Genomic DNA, 23,251 nt, shown 5'->3' on the forward strand with positions numbered 1-23,251 from the left:
ATAAAGAAACAAAAAGGAAAAAATCTTTTAAAAATGTTCCGTCTGTTACTATTGGCAGGGTTGAGGCGGAAATTTAAGGTTTTCCGTTTGCTTGTAGTTCCCGTTTTGTCCTGCCTGCTAGGGTGGCGCTAGAGAGCAAGAGTATTTTTTGTGAGATTTTTGTGGATAGTGGAGCAGCTGTCAATCTCATTGATAATCAATTTGCAATAACTCATGGTTTCCAGGTATGCACTTTGGGAAAGGATATTCCTGTTTTTGCTATTGATTCCGCTCCACTTTCTCAGAAATCATTAAAGGGCATAGTTCACAATATCCGTTTAATTGTGAGTGATGCTCATGTTGAGGATGTGTCATGTTTCGTCCTTAGCGGTTTGCCTACTCCTCTAGTGTTGGGGCTACCCTGGCTCACTAAACATAACCCCACCATTGATTGGCAAGCGAGGCAAATAAATGGTTGGAGTGACTTTTGCAGAGAGAATTGCCTCATGACATCTGTTTCTGAGGTTTCTACTAAGACTGTACCACCTTTCCTCTCTGAATTTTCGGATGTCTTCTCTGAGAGTGGAGTTCAGGATTTGCCCCCGCACAGGGAGTACGATTGCCCTATTAATCTCATCCCAGGCGCCAAGCTGCCTAAATCTCGTTTATACAATCTTTCCCAACCTGAGAGGGTCGCTATGCGAGCTTATATCTCTGAGAGTCTGAGAAAAGGACACATACGACCCTCAAAGTCACCTGTTGCCGCTGGTTTTTTCTTTGTTAAGAAAAAAGATGGTTCTTTAAGACCTTGTCTGGATTTCAGGGAGCTGAACAGTATCACTATTCGTGACCCTTATCCGCTTCCTCTGATCCCGGACCTGTTTAACCAGGTTGTTGGGGCTAAAGTCTTTTCCAAATTAGACCTAAGAAGGAGACGAATGGAAGACGGCTTTCAATACCCCTGAGGGCCATTTTGAGAATTTGGTTATGCCTTTTGGTTTGATGAATGCCCCAGCCGTTTTTCAGCATTTCGTGAACAGCATTTTTTATCATTTAATGGGAAAATTTGTATTAGTGTATTTGGATGACATTTTGATTTTTTCTCCTGATTTCAAGACTCATAAGGAACATTTACGTCAGGTCTTGCTCATCCTGCGGGAGAATAAATTATACGCGAAACTGGAAAAATGTGTGTTTGCGGTTCCAGAAATTCTATTTCTGGGGTTTCTTCTCTCCGCTTCTGGTTTTCGCATGGACCCCGAGAAGGTCCGCGCTGTGCTTGAGTGGGAGCTTCCTGAGAATCAGAAGGCGCTGATGCGTTTTTTGGGCTTTGCCAATTATTACAGGAAATTTATTTTGAATTATTCCTCTGTTGTTAAACCACTCACTGATATGACCAGAAAGGGGGTAGATTTTTCTTCCTGGTCGGTAGAGGCGCGTAAGGCCTTTTCTAATATCAAGGAGAGTTTTGCTTCCGCTCCCATCCTGGTACAACCTGATATTTCGTTACCCTTCATAGTTGAGGTTGATGCTTCTGAGGTAGGGGTGGGTGCGGTCTTGTCTCAGGGTTCCTCTCCTGCCAAATGGCAACCATGTGCCTTTTTCTCGAAGAAACTCTCCTCCGCATGGGGGAAATTATGATGTGGGAGATAGGGAATTGTTGGCCATCAAGTTGGCTTTTGAGGAATGGCGCCATTGGCTAGAGGGAGCCAGACACCCTATTACCGTGTTTACTGACCATAAAAATCTGGCCTACTTGGAGTCAGCCAAGCGTCTGAACCCGAGACAGGCCAGATGGTCTTTGTTCTTTTCAAGGTTTAATTTTGTTGTCACGTTCCGCCCTGGGGTTAAGAATGTGAAGGCAGATGCCCTGTCACGTTGTTTTCCGGGAGGTGGGAATTTTGAAGACCCGGGTCCCATTTTGGCTGAAGGTGTGGTGGTCTCTGCTCTTTTTCCTGAATTGGAGGCAGAGGTGCAGGCAGCCCAGTCAGAGGCTCCTGATCTTTGTCCTCCTGGGAGGTTGTTTGTGCCTCTCGCTTTGAGACACAAGATTTTAAAGGAACACCACGATACGGTCCTTGCTGGGCACCCGGGGGCAAGAGCCACACTGGATCTCATCGCTCGGAGATTCTGGTGGCCTGCGCTTCGTAAGTCGGTTGAGGGATTTGTGGCAGCTTGCGAGACTTGCGCTCGTGCCAAAGTTCCTCATTCACGGCCATCAGGTCCTCTCCTTCCCTTACCCATTCCTTCCCGTCCTTGGACACATCTGTCCATGGACTTCATAACGGACTTGCCTCGTTCCTCGGGGAAGACTGTGATTCTGGTGGTGGTGGACCGTTTTAGCAAAATGGTGCATTTCATCCCTTTTCCTGGTTTGCCCAATGCTAAGACGCTGGCGCAGGCATTTATTGACCACATTGTCAAATTGCATGGTATTCCTTCAGACATAGTCTCTGATAGGGGCACGCAGTTTGTTTCCAGATTCTGGAAGGCTTTCTGTTCTCGCTTGGGGGTTCGGTTGTCATTCTCTTCTGCTTTCCACCCGCAGTCGAATGGCCAGACAGAGCGCGTCAATCAGAATCTGGAGACATATCTGCGCTGTTTTGTGGCGGAGAATCAGGAGGATTGGTGTTCTTTTTTGTCCCTTGCTGAGTTTGCTTTAAATAACCGTCGTCAGGAGTCTTCTGATAAGTCACCATTTTTTGGTGCATATGGGTTTTATCCGCAGTTTGGGACTTTCTCGGGAGAGGGGTCTTCTGGTTTACCTGATGAGGACAGATTCTCCTCGTCTTTGTCATCTATTTGGCAAAAGATTCAGGATAATCTAAAGAGCATGAGTGAGAGATATAAGCGTGTGGCAGATAAGAGACGTGTGCCTGGTCCGGACCTGAATGTTGGTGATCTGGTGTGGTTGTCTACCAAGAATATCAAATTGCAGGTTCCCTCCTGGAAGTTGGGTCCTAGGTTTATTGGGCCTTACAAGATCCTGTCTGTCATCAATCCTGTTGCCTACCGTCTTGATCTTCCTCAGACTTGGAAGATCCATAATGTTTTTCATAAGTCCTTATTGAAACCTTATGTTCAACCTATTGTACCCTCGCGTTTGCCTCCTCCTCCGATTATGGTTGATGGAAATCTTGAATTTCAGGTCTCTAGGATTGTGGATTCTCGTCTTGTCCGCGGTTCCCTCCAGTACCTCGTTCATTGGGAGGGTTATGGTCCTGAGGAGAGGATGTGGGTCCCAGTGACGAACATTAAGGCCACTCGTCTCATCAGGGCTTTCCATAGGTCCCATCCTGGGAAGGTGGGCCCTGAGTGTCCGGAGTCCACTCGTAGAGGGAGGGGTACTGTCACAACCAGACAGTTGAGAAGCTCTGACAGGAGCTTTCCAGATCCTCCTCCTTGAGTTTCTTTGTTTTGGTTAAGTTCCTCAACTCGTTAGTCTATCTCAGCTGTCATGCAGTTGGACTGATTGCTACCCTTTAAGTTCCTCCCCATGATGCATTAGGTTGCGGCTTATACAACTTCCTGGAGTGTGTGTGCATGCTGTTTCTATTCCTCAGTCCTCTGCAAGATAAGTGCTGTTCCTTTATTTGTTATTTTCTGTCTGCTGGATTTTCAGGTGACCCTGACTCCCTCCGTGTCTTGTGTAGGGAGCCGGTGGTCGTGTCCCCTCACTATTGTAGGGTCTTCAGGTATTAGATAGCCGAGGTACGTGGATATGCGCTCATCCACCTTTGGGGTGTTCGCATAGGCTGAGCAATTAGGGAGAGTGGCAGGTCTCATGTAGGGGTCTCCCTTTTGTTCCTTAGTTGTGGATCCAGTGAGTCATTAATTGTATTGCATTGTCTTGTTTCCTGTACACCATCCGTGACACATTTCTTTTTTGATGTCTTTTGAGATCTGCTGAAGGCCTTTAACTTTTTCATGAATTTTGTTCATATCTTCTCTTATTAATATATCTGATTGAACTGACACGATATTGGTGGATAATTCCCTTATAGATTGAGTGGAGAGTTGAACTGCCCCCAGTATGTCTTCTAGTTTCCTGTCAATTGAGTACATTTTCTTGTCTAATACTACCTCTCCCCCTTTTCTAACATACTGTGTGTGTTTACCTCTCTATCTGAAGTCCTGTTGTCCATGGACCCCTGTGTTTTCTGAGTTGTTCTTGTTTTTATGGGGGGAGATTTAAAAAATGTATCCATATTGCTCAGTCCTTCCCCTTGGGAGAGGATTGACCGGAAGATTTCCGGTTGTATTTTTTTGTGGGCATAATGATCCCCCCCCCCTTTTTCTCTTTCTATAATAAGGATCGATGATTCTTCGTAAAGACTGCTAAACTTATAAGCTTAATGGCCTTTCCCTATTTAAAAAGCAGGCTTACAACATCACTGGGTACCCAAATTCACAGATTTCCAAAATCCCAGAGAACTATAGGACTTTCCGTCACCAGACCCCCCAAATCAAGCCAGGTAGACACCAATAATATAGTCATAGGTGAGGGATGTTCTGGGCCTCAAGAAAGGATGTATAGTCCACACTGGATATCTTCCACGATGCAGTAAAGGAATGTGATGTGGTCATATGAAGGTCCACCTGTGTAATTTTAGTGTCCTCGATATAATAGGGCCACAAGAATTCCTTTTTAAATCATGACTGGGCGTTAAGAGAAGCAATGTGCTGGAGTATGTCAACAAACTCAAAGACGCCACTATAGAATGCAACCGGCTCCTGGGCCTGAGCCGATGGGCGCCGGTAGGGAAGACAATACAATGTAGCCACACAAACACAACATGTATTAACACAAGTGTGTCTCTCCTTATCTCCCCCCGGAAAGAGGCAATCTGAAGTCTAAGAGGACCACTTCTCTGCACAGCGTCTCAAAATACAATTCTCTTAGATAAGTACAGCAATTCGAACCGCCCCACCACTAGGAGCAAAGATTAATACTATACTAGAACACTAAGTGTGCTTAAAAGGTGGCTCCCTGCCTCTATACTCACGAGTCTTCAGCCCCAATAAGCCTTTAAGCAGAAAGGCAGGGGCCTCCTCTAATAGGTGCTGGTAACAACACAGACCCAAACGGTCCAGTAGAGGCATCCATGGGTGCTCACAAAATGCACACAAAGTGAGGGAGTGATGTGGGGACCCACAGTATTCACGGGTTTGTATACGTTCCAGGAGATCACCACCTCTAGCCCGGGTCACTGCAGTTTCCAAGGGGGGCCGGCAGATGCATGACGCTGACCACGAAGCCTCAGGAGCTGTTCGCGCGGGTTCCCAGCAATACCTCAAGAGTCCAGGCGCGCGGGTTCGCAGCCATCACAAGATCTCAGACGTGAATCACAGCGATCCGAATGACAAGCCAGAGGGCATCCAGGGAGAAACAGGAGGCAGGGCATGCATCCGATGGAGGGGAGGAAGGGCGGGAGGGAGTGCGGCACGTCAGCGCAATTGCGTCATGCCGCTACGCTGACTGCATAGCTGGACAACCCCTTTAATACATTGCACTTTATATAAAGATAGCATATCATCTTACTATGCAAAAAATGTGTTTCTCAATTCAATTTAATTTTTTCATTCATTTTTTAAACCAGCACCTGAATAGTTTTGTAATTGCATGTAAGTAAAAATGTTGTATAGCTACTGATTATTCAGTAAAATGTATCTGTATAGTGCCTACTGCTGTTTGTTCGTTTCCTTATTTCTCTGTCCACCTCACCGAGGTGGTCATACGTCCTCAGTTCTATCCTTCAACTGCCACCAGCTGTGATTACTGTTAGAAGCTGTGACAGTTCCAGGGAGAGAGCTGCAGCAAAGGATAGAAAGGACACACCCCTGAGCTTCCAGCTTGGAATAAATCTAGCAGAGCAATGAATGGGGAGATTTCTCAATCCATGTGAGGTACAAGGCTGGTTTTAGCTGGTTCTTGCCATGTACTATATAAAGTCTCATTTTCCTTTTTTACATTACTCATGGGATAGCCCCTTTAAGGCAGTGGCCACATGACAACACCAATTCTCAGAAAATTCACACAACCAAAAACTAGTCTGTAACTTGCTGTTGTGTGAATATTTTAGAGCTGTGCTTTGCATAGCCTAATTGCAGAAAAGTCACAGTTGCACACAACTTCTACTGTGGTCTATGGTGGCAAAGTTGCATGTGATTTACATCCAGCATTCAAAAGTCTAACAACCTTGGATTTTTTTTTGCTACTGTCACGTCAGTTGTGGCATGTCATATGCGACACATAACCCCTTTAATAATCATTAGGTGTGATGTTGCGATGTGACATTGCGATCTTCATGTCACATTTCACTTTGTAGTCCCAGTCTTCAAGTGCTCAGGAGGATATTGAGTAACTCTTCTATATTTTATTATAGATCTTTTCTTTCCCAGGTATAGTGAGCATTTTAAGCAACATTGTAGTATTGGCAATCTTCGTTAAATACAAGGAGCTTCGTACAGCGACTAATGCCATCATCATCAATCTGGCATTCACAGATATAGGTGTCAGTGGAATTGGTTATCCCATGTCTGCTGCCTCTGACTTACATGGAAGTTGGAAATTTGGAAATGTAGGCTGCCAGGTACAAAAACTATTCTACTACTACTACTGATTATAATATGATATTTTATTCCCTTTTGGGAGTGAGATGAAAAGAGACTACATTCTATCTTCTACTCACATCAGGGGATTGATAAATCTGCTTGCTTGTTGCCTATTTATACTACGGTATTTGGCCATCTGTAGACTTATTTTTTTAAATGTTCAGACTATCCCTAGTAAACCGCATACAATAAATAAGGCCCAGCATTTGTATCTATTCTATCAATAACTTTATCTCTATTTTGCCTAGTTATGACCATGGTTTGTACTCATACGGTAGTTCCAGTTTAGTAATGTACGGTAAATCTGTAATTCTACAACTGTCCAGCAGAGGCCACTGCTGTACATGCAATTTTGAACACTATAATTTGGTCCTTATCAATAAGTGGGGAGGTGGGGGAGAGAAAATCCCTTTGTGTATGTATCATACTGTATATCCCATATACTTATGAGGATCTGAACTAAGGATTCTAGCTCATTTATTTCATATTTATTTAGGATAAATATATTTTGGATGGCCATGAAATGGTTAAAAAAGTAAACATGCTTATATTCACGTCGCTAATCCCCCATGGCTGATGTTCTAAGAGTGCCCCGGTCCCTGCAGCGCTCCACCTGCCTTGTTACTTCCTGCTGTATTGAGACATCAGCAGGAAGTGGAGTGCAGCAGTATTTGTGGAGGATTGGCGAGGAGAGTATAAGCTAGTGTATTTTTTTTTCCAACCATTTCATGGCCATCCAAGATATATTTATTCTACTTTAACACTACCTAACCCTAAACTGATCACATCTGTATTCTGATCTTCTGCAAACCCAACAACTTACATTGTAAGTATATTAGTGGAAATGATAATTCCCTGTCAATGTCTACTTTTAGATCTATGCTGGCCTCAACATTTTCTTTGGCATGGCAAGTATTGGCCTTCTGACTGTGGTTGCCATCGATCGCTACCTGACAATCTGCCGCCCTAACATAGGTAATTTATAGACTTAGTTTTGTTTCAGACTTTCTACGTTCAACCCTTTCACCATTGTGCTGTGCCTATATGTGTGTCAGATGGGGAACAAAATTATAAATTATGTATTTATGACCCCAAATCAGCTGTTAGGCTAAATTAACAATGTGTTCCAATGTGTAACCATTTGAAAAGCTGACTGTATGCAATTTGACCACTACATTCTGTGGGCACATTGGCCTATACAATGGAAGATTTCCTGTCATTTTTGCCAGCAGTAAACCATAAACTTGGTGGGAATTGAGGTTTGGCGTTTCAGATAATTTATTCCTCAAAACTTCCTAGCATGCCTTCTCTGCTCAACATCCTGGTAGAGAAAAGCAACACGTGAGGGCAGATTTATCAAAACTGGAGCAAAGTAAAAGTGGAGTTCTTGCCCATGACAACCAATTGGGTAACTGCTCTGATTGGATGCCAACTACTTTATTTTTGCCTAGCACAAACTCTTCCCCTTTGGGGTCACTGAGTTTTCAGAAAATTTTTGATATGAGACATATCAGAAAGTTTTCTTTGGGGGGAGGGGGAACCCAACGGTCGCTAGATCAAGGAGAAAGGATATTGCGCTCTCTCTCCTTGTTGTAGAAGAGGAAGTGAGACTGACTCAAAAGAACGTCTATGGGCCTGTCTTGATTCAGTCTCCTGCAGTGGAGAGAGAGAGTGTGCTATGTGAACACTTTGACATGTCTGTCATGTATTATAGGGAACATGCAGCCCTAAACTCTACTCTCACCACTGTCCTTACCTAGGTGGATAATCTGCCATAAATGGCGGCCCCAAACTGGTCGTCGTTCTCTGAACTGGATAAGTGCATAGGATCTAAACTAAAGGGGAAAGAGAAGTCAGACAGGCCAAGTCGGAACCAGAGAATAAAAGTCAGAACGAGAACAGTTGAACATATTTTATATCCCCTTGGAAGGTCCTCAGGAAGTTAATATAAATATTCACAGGGCCAGATTAGGGTTATTCTGAATATAATATAACAAAAACAAAGACAGGTGCACTCTGCGGTCTTACTAAGCCCTCAAACTGGTGTTAAAATTGAGAGATTAGCCAACATGTCCTACATGAAGACATGTCTGAGCACCGCGCCAAGGTTTCTCAAGTAGCTCGTGCCCGAGCACCTACCAGGTAGGTTTAGTGTTAACCTTGGCGCAGTGCTCGGGCTCAGACATGTCCTCATGTAGGACATGTTGGCTAATCTCTCAATTTTAACACCAGTTTGAGGGCTTAGTAAGACCGCAGAGTGCACCTGTCTTTGTTATATTATTTTTACTGTTTATCACATCCACACATTTGCTATCCTGTGTAGGATGTCCATTGTGGTACTTGTGGTCCGCTGCAGGCATCCTCCACTGTATGCATTTTTGCTGGGGATTGCCATTAGCAGCGGACCACAAATGCAGGATCTGCCCCCCCACCCTCCCACTGCATATGGGGTTGAGCACTTCCTGCTTTTTAATACCACACCAATTTGTAGTTTTTATTCTGAATATAGTTAGGTCCATATATATTTGGACACTGACACAAATGTAGTTGTTTTTTTATTTACCTGTTTTTAAAACATATTCAAGTTATAGTTATATAATGGACAAAAAAATCACAGAAAAAACTAAGATAAAAACATCCTGCACGGTATGATAAATAAATGTGCTCGGAAGGGCAAAAGTGCACAGGAATGCTACTCCCAAGATAAAATAGGAGCACATTCACACTTAAAGGTGCCACTCCCTCAAGCATATACTACATAATAAACAAAAAAAAATCACAGAAAAAACTAAGATAAAAACATCCTGCATGGTATGATAAATAAATATGCGGATGTCCCTGGCCACATTCACAAAAAAAATCACAGAAAAAAAGATAATAATGCACTAACAAAATAGATGCAAGCATTATATATGGACCAAGCCCTCACTCTGATATGATAAAATCTGAGACTCTTAGCCAATATATTTTGATCAAAACACATCTGTGCCCGCCTACCCCCACACCAAGGTAGTCTCAGGTCAGGCGGGTCCTACGCTAAACCTACCTAAGCCATTGGGCTTCTATGTTCAGGAGCGCAGACTCCGCACATATGGTGTGCTGCTCCTAGTCACCTCCATGTGCATCAAGCAACCAATGGGAGGAGGAGCCAGCACACCTATATGTACCACCTAATCAAGGCGCTCTGTTTGATAGGAAGGGCAAAAGTTAACAGGAATGCTACTCCCAAGATAAGATAGGAGCGCATTCACACTTGAAGGTGCCACTCCCTCAAGCATATACTACATAATAAATAAAAAATCACAGAATAAACAAAAATAAAAACATCCTGCACGGTATGGTAAATAAATATGTGGATGTCCCTGGCCACATTCATGAAAAAAAAATCACAGAAAAAAATATAATAATACACTAACAAAATAGATGCAAGCATTATACAGTATATGGACCAAGCCCTCACTCTGATGTAATAAAATCGGAGACTCTTAGCCAATATATTTTGATCAAAACATCTGTGCCCACCTACCCAGCGCCAAGGTGGTCTCAGGTCAGACGGGTGCTACGCTAAACCTACCTAAGTCATTGGGCTTCTATGTTCAGGAGCGCAGACTCTGCACATATGGTGTGCTGCTCCTAGTCACCTCCATGTGCTCAAGCAACCAATGGGAGGAGGAGCCAGCACACCTATATGTACCACCTAATCAAGGTGCTCTATTGTATAGGAAGGGCAAAAGTGCACAGGAATGCTACTCCAAAGATAAAATAGTAGTGCATTCACACTTGAAGGTGCCACTCCCTCAAGCATATACTACATAATCTCAGTTTACATAAATAGCTTGCATCTATTTTGTTAGTGCATTATTATCCTTTTTTTCTGTGATTTTTTTTTCGTGAATGTGGCAAGGGACATCCGCATATTTATTTTGCATACTGTGCAGGATGTTTTTATCTTTGTTTATTCTGTGATTTTTTGTTTATTATGTAGTATATGCTTGAGGGAGTGGCACCTTCAAGTGTGAATGTGCTCCTATTTTACCTTGGGAGTAGCATTCCTGTGCACTTTAGCCCTTCCTATCAAACAGACCGCCTTGATTAGGTGGTACATATAGGTGTGCTTGCTCCTCCTCTCATTGGTTGCTTGATGCACATAGAGGTGACTAGGAGCAGCCCACTATATATGCAGAGTCTGCGCTCCTGAACATACAAGTGCATTAGTACCCTTTTTTTCGGTGATTTTTTTTTCGTGATAGTTCTATAATGGATATGGACATAAAGTCCAGACTTTTAGCTTTGATTTGAGGGTATCCACATTAAAATTGGATGAAGGGTTTAGGAGTTTCAGCTCCTTTACATGTGGCACCCTGTTTTTAAAGGGACCAAAAGTAATCGGACAATTGACTCAAAGGCTGTTTCATGGACAGGTGTGGGCAATTCCCTCATTATTTCATTCTCAATTAAGCACATAAAAGGCTTACAGTTGATTTGAGGTGTGTTGCTTGCATTTTGAAGATTTTGCTCAGACGTAAACATGCGGTCAAAGGAGCTCTCCATGCAGGTGAAACAAGTCATCGTTCATCTGCGAAAACAGAAAAAACCCATCCGATAAAATGCTACACTATTAGGAGTGGCAAAATCTACAGTTTGGTACATCCTGAGTAAGAAAGAAAGCACTGGTGACCTCAACAATGCAAAAAGACCTGGACACCCACGGAAGACAACAGTGGTGGATGATCGCAGAATAATTACCATGGTGAAGAGAAAGCCCTTCACAACAGCCAATCAAGTGAACAACACTCTCCAGGATATAGGCGTATCAATATCCAAATCTACAATAAAGAGAAGACTGCATGAAAGTAAATACAGAGGGTTCACTGCACGGTGCGAGCCACTCATAAGCCTCAAGAATAAAAAGGCTAGATTGGACTTTTGCGGTACGCCAGACCTGCAGGGTAATGCGAATGTGAGGTCACGGTCAATGGCAAGCGAGGGTCACTCACAGTTATATATGGAAACCCTGGGCAGGCATACAGCAGTGAAGGAGAGGCTGGCACAAGAGTCCTCTGGGGCACACTCTGTATTTAGGGACCAGGCCTGGTGGTGGATGAGGTGCCCTGGATGTTGCAGGTGCTTTATGTGCCTGGGGGGCAAGGTCCCTTTGAGGTACGTGACGCCAGTGCCAATGGAACGGTGGCACGCCGTTTGCTGATAGCAGGAATAACTGAGGAACCACGTAATAATAAAACAGAACTTATGCTTTACTTGTTCTCCTTTGGTCATACACGGACATAGTTGGAAACGCAGTTCCTTTGAAGACAGTTAGTTTTGGTACATTTAATGCAGGCCATATGTAGCAAGGTGATTTCAGAGGGTTAAACACAGGACTTGCAGTACAGGCGGCTTGCACTCTATTCCTGACTGATCCTGGAACATGGAAACTCTTCTCCAAGGCCCGATGCCCTAGCTCTGGCGTATATCCTTGGGTCTATAAATATCAAGTACCTCCACTGCAGTCTTTAGTACCTCTTGCTTTCCTAGACTTGACTCTGCTCTCAGTGTCCTCAGGCTGGTTAACCGTGGTGTTCCTGCTTCTGCAAATATGGACTCAGGAGGGGAACCTTCTCCTTGGATCTGGAACCCGGTTACAGGGACTGCAATACCCTCTCCTAGTCTGCAGGCTCCAGGCCTGCTCTGCTCTCACAGGCCCATGGCCTGGCCTTTTCTCAGACACGGTCTAAACTAACTTTCCCTTCCCTGACTGGGCCTTATATAACCTAGGGCTCCCTAGCTCCCTCTAGTGACTTAGAGCTGGAATGACACCCCTAGCAGGCCTGCACATGCAAATTTCACAGTAACAGGGAAGTACATAGCATTACATTATGAAGATGACTCATACCAACCTTCCCATAAATAAGAGGAAACGACAGCACAACAAGTGACCCTTCTGAAGTGACGGGCATTACAGCTCCCGTACACTACACTTTGCTAAAAAATATCTTAAAAAAACAGCACACTTCTGGAAGAACATTTTTTGGACAGATGAAACCAAGATCAACCTCTACCAGAATGCTGGAAAGAAAAAAGTATGGCGATGGCATAGTACAGCTCATGATCCAAAGCATACCACATCATCTGTAAAACACGGCGGAGGCAGTGTGTTGACTTGGGCATGCATGGCTGCCAGTGGCACTGGGTCAATAGTAGGGTTGTCATGATACCAAAATTTAGATTCGATTTCGATACAATAAAAAAGTATTGCGATACTCCATACCATTCGATACCACGCGAAAAAAATAAAACACCAAAAAAGCCATGTGCATTCCACATTTTATGGAATGTCCGGCCCATAATCGAACAGTCTGATACTATTTTTTGGGGGGACAAGGTGACAAAAAAATGGCGAATCAAGTGTTTTTTATTAATTTATTTTCTGTTACGGCGTTCACCGCATAGGAGATATTTTTTTTATATTTTAATAGTTTGCACTTTTTCTGGCGTGGCTATGTAATATGTTTATTTATTGTTTATATATTTTATAAGTTAAATTTGGAAAGGGGGTGATTTAAACTTAATATTTAGTGTTTATTTTTTTAAAAACGTATTTTTATTTTTACTTTTTATTTAATAACTATTAGCCCCCTTAGGGGCTAGAACCTGGGATCTTTTGATCCCTTGTCCTATTCACCGTAATAGAGCTCCTTAGGGGTTAACTGCCGTGGATCGCACCGCCCTGTCAGAGGTCGGGTGCAGGCTATGTGATTCTGCTGCCGGCACCAGCTGCCTGTATTTGTATTAAACGTTAGTTATCTTCATTGGTGGCGCAGTGGCAACAGCCCCTCCCCTCCTCCTCCAGTCTCTCTTCTTATTGGCAGCAGCAGCGGCACAGGGGGGAGCGAGGGAGAGACTCCTTCTACCCTGTGCTACTGAGGAGAATATGGAGCGCGCTGAGAGCAGCGCACTCCCTGTTCTCTGATACTAGGCTGTGCAGTAGCACAGCCTAGTATCGGTAAAAGGGAAATACCGCAATCGAATCGATACTGGTACAAAAGTACCGATTGGGTATTGATAATTCGATACCCGGTGCAACCCTAGTCCCTAGTGTTTATTGATGATGTGACACAGGACAGAAGCAGCCGGATGAATTCTGGGGTTTTCAGAGACATACTGTGTGCTGAAATCCAGCCAAACTGATTGGTCGGCGTTTCATAATACAGATGGACAATGACCCCGAACATAAAGCCAAAGCAACCAAGGAGTTTATTAAAGCAACGAAGTGGAATATTCTTGAATGGCCAAGTCAGTCATCTGATCTGAACCCGTTAGAGCATGCATTTCACTTGTTAAAGACTAAATTTCAGACCGAAAGGCCCACAAACAGCAACTGAAAACCTCTGCAGTAAAGGCCTGGCAGAGCATTAAAAAGGAGGAAACACAGCGACTGGTGATGTCCATGAGTTCAAGACTTCAGGCAGTCATTGCTAACCAAGTATTAGAAATTAACATTTTATTTACAATTATTTAATTTGTCCAATTACTTTTGAGCCCCTGAAATGAAGGGATTGAGTTTAAAAAAAGCTTTAGTTCCTCACATTTTTATGCAATCATTTTGTTCAACCCACTGAATTAAAGCTGAAAGTCTGAACTTCAACTGCATCTGAATTGTTTTCTTCCAAATGCATTGTGGTAATGTACAGAACAAAAATTCGAAAAATGTTGTCTCTGTCCAAATATATATGGACCTAAGTGTATGGGGTAGGTGTTGCAGATATACAGGGATGTGATTGGTGATGATCACTAATGTGCCAAGTTATGCAGAGGTAAGGTTTCATTGATGAACAGTCAAAGACAGGGGCGTAGCTATAGAAGGTGCAGTTGCATCCAGGCTCTGGTGTCTGAAGAGACCAAAGGTTCTTCTACCACTTATTCTTAATACACCAGTATTATAAATATGCATGGTAGTTGTTACAAATTTTGCAGCGGCCCCAGGAGCTTCAGGTTACTCCTCTCCTCGTGGGCCAGGACTTAACAGTTACTGTATGTGAACTCTTTCTGTGGTTTTACTCAAACGAAAGGGCCCTTTACATAGGGCGATTCTCTGCAAGATGATCGCTAACAAGTGTCCATAGGAATGCTCATTAGCTATTATCTGGTAGTGTAATGGTGCTGCCGACCACACGATGAATGAGTGAAACGTTTGTTCTTCGGTAATTCGATAATTTGTGTAGACACATAAATTATTGTTATTGTTTGCAGGCAGCTGCTCGTGCTGTGTAAAGTCTGTATGGGGACGAGAGATGGCATTAGCGATCACTCTTCCCCATGTTGTGGAGGAGATTGCAGCATGTAAATGCAGAGGTTTCCTCCACTGATGAGCAGACTGGAGATTGCCTGGAATCGCCTGCTGTATCGTCTGCTGTATCGTCTAAAAGGACCTTAAGCTTAAAGAAGTTATTATTATTATTCTCACTTATATGGTGTAGATTTGTCAGCTGCTGGAATGACAGATCTTCTCTTCCCAGGAAGAAGAATAACAAGCTTTCACTATGCAGCCATGATTCTGGCGGCTTGGATAAATGCCATCTTCTGGTCTGTAATGCCCATTGTGGGATGGTCAAGTTACGCCCCAGACCCAACTGGAGCTACATGTACAATTAACTGGAGGAAAAATGATGCGTAAGAAACACTGAAATACTTTTTTCTCATTGAAGCAGGTTCATTAATACATTTGTAGAGATCTGTTGCATCTGTCTAAAAGTCATTCTTTTTAATGAGTTTCATTTATTTTATAAAATACAGCAAAAGTCTGTTGTATTACATTGGTGTCAAACACAGTGCATTCGGATAGTCTTCAGACCCTTTTACTTTTTTCACATTTTGTTATGTTTCTGCCTTGTGCTAAAATAAAATAAAAAAGTTCAAATTTTTCCCCATTATTTGCACGATAAAGTGAAAACAAAATGTTAGAAATCTTTGTTACATTATTGTAAATGAAAAACTAAAATCTTGCATTGACACAAGTATTCAGGCCCTTTACTCAGGAATTAGTTGAAGCACCTTTGGCAGAGATCTCCAGACTTCTTTGGTATGATGCCCAGGCTCGGACTGGCCCACAGGGGTACAGGGCAATCCCCTCGGTGGGCCCCTGAGCAAGGTGGGCCCCTAGTCTCCCACCCCCTGCACAAGTGGCACATAACACAGTAGACTTACTGCACTACATACATACAGTTGCAAGAAAAAGTATGTGAACCCTTTGGAATTATATGGATTTCTGCACAAATTGGTCATAAAATGTGATCTGATCTTCATCTAAGTCACAACAATAGACAATCACAGTCTGCTTAAACTAATAACACACAAAGAATTAACTGTTACCATGTTTTTATTGAACACACCATGTAAACATTCAGCGTGCAGGTGGAAAAAGTATGTGAACCCTTGGATTTAATAACTGGTTGAACCTCCTTTGGCAGCAATAACTTCAACCAAACGTTTCCTGTAGTTGCAGATCAGACGTGCACAACGGTCAGGAGTAATTTTTGACCATTCCTCTTTACAGAACTGTTTCAGTTCAGCAATATTCTTGGGATGTCTGGTGTGAATCGCTTTCTTGAGGTCATGCCACAGCATCTCAATTGGGTTGAGGTCAGGACTCTGACTGGGCCACCCCAGAAGGCGTATTTTCTTCTGTTTAAGCCATACTGTTGTTGATTTACTTCTATGCTTTGGGTCGTTGTCCTGTTGCAACACCCATCTTCTGTTGAGCTTCAGCTGGTGGACAGATGGCCTTAAGTTCTCCTGCAAAATGTCTTGATAAACTTGGGAATTCCTTTTTCCTTCGATGATAGCAATCCGTCCAGGCCCTGACTCAGCAAAGCAGCCCCAAACCATGATGCCCCCACCACCATACTTCACAGTTGGGATGAGGTTTTGATGTTGGTGTGCTGTGCCTCTTTTTCTCCACACATAGTGTTGTGTGTTTCTTCCAAACAACTCAACTTTGGTTTCATCTGTCCACAGAGTATTTTGCCAGTACTGATGTGGAACATCAAGGTGCTCTTGTGCAAACTGTAAACATGCAGCAATGTTTTTTTGGGACAGCAGTGGCTTCCTCTGTGGTATCCTCCCATGACATCCATTCTTGTTTAGTGTTTTACATATCGTAGATTTGCAAACAGGGATGTTAGCATATGCCAGAGACTTTTGTTAGTCTTTAGCTGACACTCTAGGATTCTTCTTCACCTCATTGAGCAGTCTGCGCTGTGCTCTTGCAGTCATCTTTACAGGATGGCCACTCCTAGGGAGAGTAGCAGAAGTGCTGAACTTTCTCGATTTATAGACAATTTGTCTTACCGTGGACTGATGAACAGCAAGGCTTTTGGAGATACTTTTATAACCCTTTCCAGCTTTATGCAAGTCAACAATTCTTAATCGTAGGTCTTCTGAGAGCTCTTTTGTGTGAGGCATCATTCACATCAGGCAATGCTTCTTGTGAAAAGCAAACCCAGAACTGGTGTGTGTTTTTTATAGGGCAGGGCAGCTGTAACCAACACCTCCAATCTCATCTCATTGATTGGACTCCAGTTGGCTGACACCTCACTCCAATTAGCTTTTGGAGATGTCATTAGTCTAGGGGTTCACATACTTTTTCCACCTGCACTGTGAATGTTGACATGGTGCGTTCAATAAAAACATAGTAATATTTAATTCTTTGTGTGTTATTAGTTTAAGCAGACTGTGATTGTCTATTGTTGTGAGTTAGATGAAGATCAGATCACATTTTATGACCAATTTGTGCAGAAATCCATATCATTCAAAAGGGTTCACATACTTTTTCTTGCAACTGTATATTCAATGTACAGCACCTCAACCAGCCTATGTTCATATAAAAAAAAAATGGTAGATTTAAAAAAAACAACCAAGTTCATCATTATAGACACGATCAGATAGTGGAGATGACATAGCTACAGAGGAAGGGCAGCAAGTGTCCTCTTTTCCCAGGGACCGGACTTCCCAAATTCACTGCAGAGACCCCCATAATCAATCATCTTGCTGCTGTGTAAGGAGGCAATAACTGAACGTTTCCGAACGGTGGGCCCCCACAATAAATTTTACTGGAGGGCCTTAGGCGCCTCAGTCCAACTCTGATAATGCCACCCAAGGACATTCACAGAGTTGCCCCTAAGCTACTCCTGTGTTATCTTGGCTGTGTGCTTAGGGTTATTGTCTTGTTGGAAGGTGAAGTTTGGTCCAGCCTGAGTTCCAGAGCACCCTGGATCAGGTTTTCATTAAAGGGGTTGTCTCACTTGAACAAATGACATTTATCATGTAGAGAAAGTTAATATAAGGCACTTATCTATGGTTATGACCACCCTGCAATCTAGCAGCATGGCAGTGCTTGCACACTATAGAAAAAAGCACCAGCCTTTCTGGGATTGTCCATATTGCCTCGGTACCCCTTACACTACTCATTGTCAGGGGTTATGGCCACCGCTGCAGTGCAGATTTGAGATGGCCGGGACGAGAACTCCTGCACATGCATGCCTATGCGTGCTCCCACAGTCCTGGCCACCAGAAAGGCTGGTGCTTTTTTCTATAGTGTGCAAGCACTGCCATGCTGCTAGATTGCAGGGTGGTCATAACCATAGATACGAGCAGTATATAATACAATGAAAAAATTAATTCAGCCAGCAAAGGAGGCAATATGGACAATCACAATACATTAGTAAGTGCCTTGTGTGAACCTAGTCTACATGATAAAATCCATTTGCTGAAGTGAGACAACCTCTTTAAGAATATATATGTACTTTGCTCCATTCAGATATACCTCGACCCTGACCAGTCTCCCTGTCCCAACCATAAAAAACACCCCCACAGCATGATACTGCCACCCCCATGCTTCATTGTAGAGATGGTATTGGGCAGTGCCTGGTTTTCTCCAAACATGACAATTAGAATTGAGTCCCAAAAGTTTAATTTTGGTTCAATCTGAATACAGAATATAATTTCTCACAGTCGAATCCTTAGGTGGGTGCTTTTTGGCAAACTCCACGCTGGCTTTCATGTATCTTTTACTGAGGAGAGGCTTCTTTCTGGCCACTCTTCCATAAATCCACCTTCTGGAAGTTTCTCCCATCTGCAAACAGGATATTTGAATATGTATTGTCAGATGTGAGTCCTTATATAGACAGGGCTGTGTCTTTCCAAATCATGTCCAGTCAACTGAATTTACGGCTGGAGGGCTCCAATCAAGGTGTAGAAACATCTCAAAGATGATCAAGAAAAATAGGAGCCCCTGAGAGCTAAATTTCAAGTGTCATAGCAAGGGGTCCATGTGAATTGTTTTTTTTCCCCTTTATAATAAATTTCTAAAATGTGTACATTTCTGTTTTTAGTTTTTCATTATGAGGTATTGAGTGCAGATTCGAAAACTTGGGGAAAACATGATTTTTTTTATTTTAGCATAAGGCCACAATATAACAAAATGTGAAAAAAGTGAAAGGGTCTTAATGTTTTCCAAATGCATTGTATGCAACCGCCGCACTTATGCCGCACACCTGTAATGTCCGTCTTGACATATAGTAAGATTTTAAAGGTGACTTAGCAATCATGAGAAGTCAAATCAAGTCACAGGGAGGAAACAACTGCCTGTAGAGCTTTGAGACAAGATTGTTTGGAGGCACAGATCTGGAGAAGGGTGCAATTATTTTTTTTGCTTCACTGAAAGTTCTCAAGGGCACAGTGGCCTCCAAAATTCGGAACTGTAAGTAATTTGGAACATCCAAAAAATAGAAAATGTAGCAAGGTCCTCATATACCGCAGTTCCATCAAGCACAAGTGCTTGACAATGGGAGCATGTCCCCCAAAACATTGCACTTCAGCTTTTGTACAATATTGCTGCTCCAGCGCTTGTGGATGTTGCTGTATAGAAACGCTGACTGAATGCACATGGATTGTAATGCACAGAGACGCGGCAGTCTAAACGTGGCATGTTTTACAGAATTTTTGTTTTTTATGGAATATCTAATGGATTTATGACTAAAGGAACTGTTTAACCCCTTAGTGACCACCCATACGTGTTTTTACGGCAGTCACTAAGGGGCCTTAGGCTGGGCTGCCGCGTTTTTACGGCGGCCCAGTTTAAGCGCTGCACGGCTCCCCCGTGCAGCGGGGAGCACGGACCTGGCTCTCACATGAGAGCCGTGTCCCTGCTCTAACAGCCCGGAACGGCAGGAGTGCCGATCCGGCTGTTTAACCCTTTACATGCCGGGCGCAATGGCGCCCGCTGCATGTAAAGTGGTGACAGAGGGAGCGGACTCCCTCTGTCTCCCATCAGCAACCCGAAAATGCGATCGCGGGGTGCTGATGTGCTGGGAAGCTTACCTTGCTTCCGATCAGGGCCCCGAGCCTTTCTTCCGTTACTTCCAGCAGGCTGTGCCTCTCTGGCGCAGCCTGCTGGTCAATGTTCGAATAGCATTGCTATTGAAATGCAATGCATTATAGAGATAATACATTACATTTTAAAAGCAATCAAAATACTGTATATTATAGTCCCCTTGTGGGACTATTAAGTAGTAAAAAAAATAGAAAAAAAATACACATTTATTAAATAAAAAAAATTCCATAAAATAAAAAAATATGTTTTTTTTTCCATTGAAAATACGCTTTTCAATGAAAAAAATTGCAAAAAGAAAATATCCCCCATATGTTTGGTATTGCCGCGTCCGTAACGACCGGGACTACATAAATATTACATAAATTATCCCCTGTGGTGAACGCCGTAAAAAATAAAAAATAAAAAAAGACAGAATTTTGAATTTATTCTTAGTTTCCACCGAAAAAAAAACGTAATAACAAGCGATCAAAAAGCGGCATTTACTCCAAACTCATACCAATGAAAAATACAAGTCGTCTTTCAAAAATCAAGCCCTCACACAATTCCATATAAAAAAATAAAAAAAAGTTATGGGTCTTGTGAAGTGGCAATGCAAAATTATTTTTTTGGTTAATAAAAGGTGTTTTATTGCAAAAAAAGTAGTAAAACGTAAACAAAATTATAAGTATTTAGTATCACTGTAATCGTACTGACCCAGAGAATAAAGATATTATGTTATTTGTACCGAAAAATGAACGGCAAAAAATGTATAATGTAAAAACGCAGTGGCAGTATTGCTATTTTTCCCTATCTCCCTCCCAGAAAGAGTTAATAAAAGTTAATCAGAAAGTTATGTGTACCCCAAAATGGCGCCATTAAAAACTACAACTTGTCCCGTAAAAAACAAGCCCTCATAAAGCTATATAGATGAAAAAATAAAAAAGTTATAGCTCTTGGAACGAGACCATAAAAAAAGGAAGAAAAACGCTTGGTCATAAGTGCCCAAACAGGCTTGGTCACTAAGGGGTTAATCTATTTTGGTCCATGGAATACATGTGTAAAAGTGCAAGTAATTTGGAGCAACCAGGACTCTTCCTAGAACTGGCAGCCCACCAAACTAAGTAATGGTAGGAGAAGGGCCTGGCTGAGCTTCAAAGATCCTTTATGCAGATTTGAGAAACATCCAGAAGGCCCACCATCACTGCAGTACTCCATCAATATGGGCTTTATGGCAGAGTTGCCAGAAAGAAGTCTCTCCTCAGTGAAAGACACATGAAAGTCTGCCTGGAGTTTACAAGAAAAGGAACTAAAGGAGTCTGAGACTGTGAGAAACAAGATTCTCTGCTCTGATGAAACCAAGATTGAACTTTTTGGCTACAATTTTAAGCATCATATCTGAAGGAAACCAGACACTGCTTATAAACTGCACAATACCATCGCTACAGTGAAGCATGGTGGTGGCAGCATCATGCTGTGGGGTGTTTTTCAGTGCCGGGGACAGGGATACTGTTCAGATTTGAGGGAAAGCTGAATGGAGCAAAATACAGAGTGCTCTGCACCTCATACTGGGCCAAAGGTTCACCTTCCAACAAGACAATGATCCTAAGCCCACAGCCAAAATTACACAGGAATGGTTTAGGGACAACTCTCTGAATGTTCTTGAGTGTCCCAGACAGTTGAATGGTCCAGACAGTTGAACCCAACTGAACATCTCTGGAGAAACCTGCAAATAGCTGTAAACCATTGGTCTCCATCCAACCTGATAGACCTTGAGAGAATCTGCAAAGAAGAATGGCAGAAAATCACCAAATCCAGGTGTGCAAACCTGTGTGGCATCATATTTAAGAAGACTGGAGGCTGCAGTCGCTGCTAAAAATGCTTTAACTAAGTCCTGAGCAAAGTGTCTTCGTACTGATGTCAACACAATATTTTAGTTTTTCATTTTCAATAAATTGCCAAATATTTCAAACATTTTGCTTTCACTTTGTCATTATAGGGTATTCAGTACAGGTGATATATATATATATATATATGTATATTAGTGAGAGTTTTCCAACTTTTACCCAGTACGAGCTGTTTTTTTGTGCCATTGGAGAGGAGTGCCCGCTGTGTAACCTCGAGCCGTAATAGTATGTTGCAAAATGTTATCAACCATCCTTGACATACTATTACTGCACAGAGTGAGAAAAGGTTAAAGTGTGCTGTAACTGTATATTTAACATGTTAAGTGTCAAGTTATTGATTGCTGCATATATAGATATAGACGTACACACACCTAGGGCTCATGCACACGGCCACTGTTCGGCTGTGCCCGTATTGCGGGCCGCAAACAGCAGGTCCGCAAAATGCATGCACCGGCCTAGGGCACCCCGCATCACGGATGCGGACCCATTTACTTCAATGGGTTCCGAAATCCGGAAGGTCGGCGCGGAACATGTTGTATTTTTTGGCGGTGTGGATGGATCACAGACCCATTCAAGTTGAATAGGTCTGGATCCGTCGCAGCAGCCGCACGGATGGTGCCCGTGCATTGCGGCAAATTGCGGCCGTGTAATTAAGCTGTTACAGTCATCTGATGCTGGCTCTCTTCAGTTAGCCACTTATTGTTGCATTTTACAATGGTAATATTTTATTGTATGTTTACATTGCAAACTTGATATTGCTTATTCTCCTGCAGATTATTTATATCCTACACAATGACTGTAGTTGTGGTAAATTTTATTGTGCCACTGCTGGTGATGTTTTACTGTTACTACAATGTGTCCCGCACAATGAAGGGATATGACAGCCGAAACAGCCTTGGAGGTGGCAATTTGGACTGGTCCGATCAGGCTGATGTTACAAAGGTAAGGAGGATAGGCCATAGTATATTTTTCATTATATGCGTAACCTGTTCCATACCAAAGCATTTAGCAAAATTCTGGTAATATACAGGGGGAAATTATTAAGAGGTGCACTCGAGTAAGATGAACCAATTTGATTGTGTATTATGTGTATTAAGTTTGTTCATCTTCTGGCAGTCAATGCCAAGATCGATCTGCTTTTTCTAAAAGTGGAAGAGTGGCCAACAACCAAAAAATGCCACACATTTTTGCACAAAACCAATATGCCAAGATTAACAGATTTTTTACACCAGAAAACTGGTGCAAGTTTCATAGTAGATTTCCCCCATATAGTGTTAGTAGACTGATTCTGCAATGTATTAATATAAAGAAAATAAAAAGGTAATTACCTTCAATTCACCCGTTACCAGTACCACCTTCTTGCAGTAACACAGAAGCAAATAAT

The 23,251-nt window shown here is 42.7% G+C and overlaps 1 protein-coding gene across 1 annotated transcript in view; it reads left to right on the forward strand.

Annotated features, from left to right (window-relative positions):
* RRH (retinal pigment epithelium-derived rhodopsin homolog) overlaps positions 1 to 23,251 on the forward strand; it is a 40,117-nt gene that overhangs the window by 14,936 nt on the left and 1,930 nt on the right. Inside the window, exons 3-6 of the mRNA XM_040419873.1 lie at positions 6,382 to 6,572; positions 7,470 to 7,569; positions 15,111 to 15,264; positions 22,641 to 22,809. Of these exons, the coding sequence (XP_040275807.1) occupies positions 6,382 to 6,572; positions 7,470 to 7,569; positions 15,111 to 15,264; positions 22,641 to 22,809 (614 nt within the window). The remainder of the gene's footprint in view (positions 1 to 6,381; positions 6,573 to 7,469; positions 7,570 to 15,110; positions 15,265 to 22,640; positions 22,810 to 23,251) is intronic.

This window comes from Bufo bufo, chromosome 2, assembly GCF_905171765.1.
Source record: "Bufo bufo chromosome 2, aBufBuf1.1, whole genome shotgun sequence".
In the NCBI taxonomy this organism is placed as follows: domain Eukaryota; kingdom Metazoa; phylum Chordata; class Amphibia; order Anura; family Bufonidae; genus Bufo; species Bufo bufo.